The sequence below is a fragment of the Coffea arabica genome, chromosome 2e (genome assembly GCF_036785885.1).
Source record: "Coffea arabica cultivar ET-39 chromosome 2e, Coffea Arabica ET-39 HiFi, whole genome shotgun sequence".
NCBI lineage: Eukaryota > Viridiplantae > Streptophyta > Magnoliopsida > Gentianales > Rubiaceae > Coffea > Coffea arabica.
In genome coordinates this window covers 17,713,377-17,719,983 of record NC_092313.1, presented here as the reverse complement: position 1 = coordinate 17,719,983, position 6,607 = coordinate 17,713,377, and the positions used below count along the sequence as shown (strand labels likewise).

At 33.4% G+C, this 6,607-nt stretch overlaps 1 protein-coding gene across 1 annotated transcript; it reads left to right on the top strand.

Annotated features, from left to right (window-relative positions):
- The first annotated feature begins 2,252 nt into the window (after window positions 1–2,252).
- On the top strand, window positions 2,253–3,962 carry LOC113731451 (uncharacterized protein At4g06744-like). Its single transcript, XM_027256737.2, has one exon. The coding sequence runs from the start codon at window positions 2,397–2,399 to the stop codon at window positions 3,735–3,737; it is 1,341 nt and encodes a 446-aa protein (XP_027112538.1). The 5' UTR covers window positions 2,253–2,396; the 3' UTR covers window positions 3,738–3,962.
- Window positions 3,963–6,607: the final 2,645 nt, after the last annotated feature.

The window sequence follows — 6,607 nt, the reverse complement described above, 5'->3', positions numbered from 1 at the left end:
GGTATTCATGGAATATAAATGTCATCTCTATCATGATAGTAATATTTTAATCCTAATTGGACTGAATTGTTACCAAAATTTGAAAAGCAAGGGAGCTAGGTGAATTTTTTAAAACCTGGAGGGGTCTCAGTGCCAGTGTCAAAAACCTCAGGGAAGGTTTGTGAAATTATCCCTAAAATTTTAAACAAACACTCAAAAAATTCATTTGCCAAATAGGGCCTTAGGCTTCATGTTCGATCGAAAGAATGAAATATACTTGCCGAAGGCACCCCCCATTCTCCACAAAACTCTACTCTGCGTCAAATCTAATCTTCTTTGGAGCTGGCTGGTTGCCACCCACCTTCAATGAACAGAAAATCAAAGCAAATTATAAAGTGAGAGAAATTTGGCAACACGACATCAGGTTTGGATGCAAGACTCAGGCCGCTTGACACCATCAAAATTCCATATTTGCAAAACTGCAGGAAAAGCCGATTGTTAGCATATGGAATTTCTACAAAGGCATGGATATTTACATCTGGAAAGCTTATTCCTAACCATAACTTCTACTGGTGGTAAAGCATTAAACGTAATCAGCAGCAGTATACTAGATAACAAGTGGATGTATATTCTTCCAATTTCTGGGCAGTGGTAATCAATACCAGCTGCTTCCATCCTCTTCCGGTCCCGTTTCATTATACCTTCAGTCAACCCCCTCCTGTGCTCCGCTAATGTTCTTTCCTGAGTAAACATGATAGGGCTGTGGGGCTATCCTTAAAAAATGAAACCAAAATACAAATTAATGCAGAATTGCTATCTCATTAAATTTCCCCCAAAGGAAGAGTAGTGCATTTACACTGGCTTGAAATCCAAAAGCAACATGAACCTAAGAAGCTCTGGCTTGGTAAACGGTAATACATACTCCAAGAACGCAAATTTTGACTTGTCAAAGCATCATGGAGCTCATTATCTGTAGGTCTCAAGAGATGCTGCAACTCAATTCTTTACTTTAAACTAAATACATAAATTGCAAGAACTGAGGATATCTAACTTACCGTAATAACCACCAGATTAGGCCCACAACAGATAAACGATATGTATTTGCGGTATTTACTGAGGCACACATGCGTGACAACATAACTGTTTTTGAAGCAACACACCCCATATTGCCCATTTCTTCCTCCAATTACCTCTTGCTTCTAAAATTTATCACCTCACCGAGTACGGGCTTCTACCATCCGGCGCAAATCGTGGGTTCTGTCGAATAAGCTTTAGATAACATAACCCAGAATTAACATGTGGATTCAAATGTTCCCTCACATCTGGAAAGCAATTATAGTACTAATAAGAGAACATGGCACCTGTAAATTTTGATATCCTATCCTTGATTCGAAAAGCGTGAATCGTCCTTTCGCTTTTGCAGATTTTCTTGTGATCTTTGGATTCAAGTAACGTGCCTAACACGGAATGCCCTGACCTTGAAAAAACTTGAGCGATCAAATGTGTTCTGGCTGAGAATTCTTATCCCTCCAATTAACTAAAGGCAGTCGCTTAAATGTCGATGTAGCGATCTTTTTATTTGTTCACTGAAACTGAAACACGCACACTTCTATTGGTGGATATATTGACCCCTTTTCTCCTTTCCTCCGTCTGCGAATTGTTTGCAGATTGTTGTACTGATTAATTTGACTTATTTTTTTTAAGGTTGGCCAAAGTTGCAATTTATTCCCTATTGTTTATTTTATTTATTTTTTACCTTACCCCTTATTTCAATCGAACTCATCAAATTGATCATCAATATATTTGACTAGTTAAAAATGCCCTTATATATATTTGATATAATCCATAGGTATTTGCGTCTGTTTTACAGTTTGCGACTAATTCTGTTCGAGTCAAGTCGAATCCTTTGCGTTGTCCTTTTCATTTTCACAAGTTTCAAACACGAGACCTCATGATTATAGGATGCAAGCCCTTCCGCTTGCACCAACATCCTTCAGGTCTTTTATTTATATGGTTTGTAATGAAAGATCACCACGAAAGTCCTTGGGTGTTTGAATAATTGATCTGAGAACTGAGAAGAGACCCCCAGTTCCCCACCACCATCAACCATCAACTAAAGTCCGAGGCTTCAAGCTGTAGAATAATGCAAAGAATCACAAGCCAAACATGTGCAGAGCTAAAAGTTCACCCATTTGAAAATGAAAGGATAACAACTTCCCACCTCCGGACAAAGCACGTCAAGAAAAAATAATATCATCCTTTAATCCTGAGTCGCTGTTGTCTCGAGCTTCTTGATAAAGCTGCGACTCCAATATTCCACCAGCCACCGACATGGCTCAAATACAATTGTGTCAGTCTCTATATAGTGATCGACATCCAACTTGGTCAGAATAAGAAACAGAGAGCGCTAAGCAAATATGGGCAGCGTTTCCTCCAATGTTGCCATTCTACTCATTATTTTTGAACTCTACGCAACATTACTATTATTGCACAATCATTTAGCCAACGCCGATCCAATTGCTAGCAAAGCCAGAGAAACTTTAGAGATAATTATAGGCGGGGGAATAGGGGGTGGTGGTGACACTCCATCGGATGCTCCACCTCCTGATGATGGCCCAAGCTGCCCACCACCGGTTTCTCCCTTCACATTTGAGAGCAAACGCATCGAAATCGTCTACCCGGTGATCCAAAGACTGAAGGCCAAAATCACATGCGACCCTTTTGGCATAACAAAATCTTGGGTTGGCCCTGACATTTGCAACAAGTATCAAGGCTTCCGCTGTGCCACTGTGCCTGACTACGGAGTGAAGGCGCTGGCAGATGTACAATTCAACGGCTACAATTTCAGCGGCCCTGACCTCACCCTTGAAGGCTTCATTGACGAGTTACCGGACCTCAGCATCTTCCACGGCAATTCCAATAAATTCGCCGGAAACATCCCAAAGAAATTATCAACCATCAGATACTTGTTCGAACTAGACCTCAGCAACAACAATTTCAACGGTCAGTTCCCTTATGAAGTTCTTGGCGCTACCAAGCTGACTTTCCTGGACCTGAGGTTCAACTCATTTTGTGGGACGGTTCCACCTCAAGTATTCACCCTAGACCTCGACGTTCTCTTCATCAACAACAACAACTTCGTGCAAAGGCTTCCGGATAACCTCGGCTCGCTACCGGTTCTCTTTTTAACTCTAGCCAATAACAAGCTCACCGGTCCAATTCCTTCCAGCATCGGCAAAGCATCCAAAACCTTAGATGAAGTTATCTTCTTGAACAACCAACTCACTGGCTGTCTCCCGTGCGAAATCGGGCTTCTAAACAAGGCCACGGTTTTCGACGTGAGCAGGAACCTGTTAACCGGTCCAATACCGTGGTCCTTTGCATGCCTGGCAAAAATGGAGATTTTAAACCTGGCCAAGAATCAGTTCTTTGGGGTCGTTCCCGACGCAATATGTCAGCTGCCGAATTTGGAAAGTTTTGACTTGTCCTCCAATTATTTCACTGGGGTTGGCCCGGAGTGTTGGAAGCTGATTCAGAGGAAAGTGCTGGATGTTACCATGAATTGCATTCCAGGACTTCCCAAACAAAGATCCAAAGCTGAATGTGATGCATTCTTCTGGAAGCCCAGAAGCTGCAGCAACCAGGGGTCCTTGACTTGGGTTCCTTGCAGTAGTAAATACTCTCAACCGGCGACTAGTACTTCTCCGGGCGGACGAGCAGGCTTTTCTTACAAAGCCCTGAAGCCGCATCGGCTGTAAGGGGCAGCCGTCTTTGTCCTTGTCACGGTGGGTCTAAAATTATTGGTCCTGTGCCCGCCAAACAACGTCGGGTATAGGGAAATGAATAAATTAGTACAGAAAAAGATGGTCCACCAGCTTGTACGTACGTGCCTCTATCGTCTTATGTAGTTCCCCTATTATTGGCTGCGTTTGGATTGAGTGTTTTTGCATCTGTTTTTGAAAAACTGTTTTTCACATTCCAAATGCTACAGTAATGTGTATTTCAAAAACAACTTCAAAAATATCAATATCCAAACAATATATCAAAAACAACTCCAAATATATTTCAATTATGTATATTTAATTTGTATATTTTAATAAATATATTTCAATTTGTATATTTTAATTATGTATATTTCAATTATATTTTAATATATTTTAATATGTATATTTCAATTATGTATATTATATATATATTATATTAATATAAATATATTTATTTCAATTATGTATAATATTATATATATTATATCAATTGAAATAAATATTATATATTTATATAAATACATTTATTTATATATAAATTTATAAATATATTTATTCAATTTTGTTTTATAATATATATTAATATATATTAATATGTATATTTCAATTATGTATATTATACATAAATTATATTAATAATAATGTATATTATATATATTATACATTTCTAATATTATATATTTATACATACATATTATAAATATTTTATTTTATTTATAATATATTTTTATATATTTATAATATATTTACATAAATATTAAATGTTATATAAATTATATATAATATAATGTATAATATATTATACATTTATATAAATGTACATTTATACATAATATATAAATATTTATGTATATTTATAATATACATTTATATTATGTATAATATATAATATAATACATTTATACATTTATATTAATATACATAATATTAATTTTACATTTATACATAATATTAATACATGTATACATTTATGTTAATTATATTAATACATTTCTACATAATATTAATATATATTTATAATTTATTAATTTATAATATTCATTTATAATTTATACATTTTTAATAATATACACTTATACATTTAAATATACATTTATATTATGTATTATATATATTAATACATTTATACATTTATATTAATATACATAATATTAATTTTACATTTATACATAATATCAATACATATATACATTTATATTAATTATATAAATACATTTCTACATAATATTAATATATATTTATAATATATTCATTTATACATTTATAATATTCATTTATAATTTATAATTTATAATAATATACACTTATAATTTATAATATATTTATAATATTCATTTATAATTTATACATTTATAATAATATACACTTATACATTTATAAATATATTTATATTATGTATTATATATAATATAATACATTTATATATTTTTATATGAATATATAAATATATTTATTTATAAATATCTATAAATGTATTATAAATGCATAAATGCATGTTTATATAAAAATATAAAATTTATAATTTATAATTTATACATTTATATAATATTCATTTATAATAATATACATCTATACATTTGTAAATATAAATGGATTATAAATGCATAAATGTTTATTTATATAAAAATATAAAAATTATAATATTCTAAAAATACTCAAAAATATGTTTCAAAAATACCTCTAAAAATAATCCAAAAAAATCTACAGTAAAAGTTTTTCATATAGTTTTTGAAAAACAACCCCAAAAACAACTAATCCAAACGGACTTGTTTTTCAGATTCAAAATGCTACAGTGGTGTTTTTGAAAAACAAACCCAAAAACAGCTAATCCAAACGGAGCCATTAGTTTGCTTTAAATGTCTCCAAAATGAAGAACTGCTTGTATTGTCTTGTGTTTTATATATATAAATATATATATATATTCTAGTATGTTAAGGACAGGAGACATGTTGGCTCAAACCTCTCTTTCCCCTGTCTAATTCATAAATCTTAAATGTCCCTCTCCTTCACTAAGAAAATACTCCACTAAGGATAGAGAGTACGTATTACTAAAAGCTCACCATGCATTGAATTAAGTTGACTTGGGAGCCATTAGTTGGAAATTGAGTGTTGGTGACGCAGATCAAAATTAGATCTCGCGAATTGACAAGCACACTTGAAGTTGAAGGATCTAACACCGTAGCAGCATTTGGTTTGGTTTGATTTGATTTATAATCCACGTACTTCTGCTCCTATGCTACAAATCAAAGAGTACGAAATGAACTCTAATTTTTAAAATAAAGAAAAAAAAAATTAAAGAACCACTTCTAAAGTTAGCTCAGAAGAGTGTGCTTGAGCACTTTCTGAATTAACTATAAAACGAGAAATTCGATCCCAAGTTAGTGTGGTGGCTTTTGCTGGGAATTAAGCATGGAAATGGAATTTGATTTTTTTATGATCTCTCCTGATGCCCAACCCCTCGGCATGTCTTCAGAGCCCGAAACCGTTAATAGATACTACGGGCCACAAAAGGACCGTGAACGTAATATTTGCCATTCTGAATTGGACAACCTCTGCTACTTTGGTTGTGGTCAAGTCTCCCAAATATATTTTGGACTAAAAATCAAATTGGGCCTATAAAACAAGAGTACTACATCACTAGAGTGTTATCCCTACCGATTTCGTTTATATCGGAAATAAAAAATGACTTATTTTTCTATTCTGAATAATTCTTTCTTTCTTTCTTTTTTAAGAGAACATTTCAAACTTTTACAATAAAGAACGGAGAACGGGAAGAATTTCAGAGTCAAACTAGAAATTTCACGGTATTAATTAATGTCGCTAAACTGGTCTTGGGGATGTTTGGGCCTTGTTTAGATTGTATT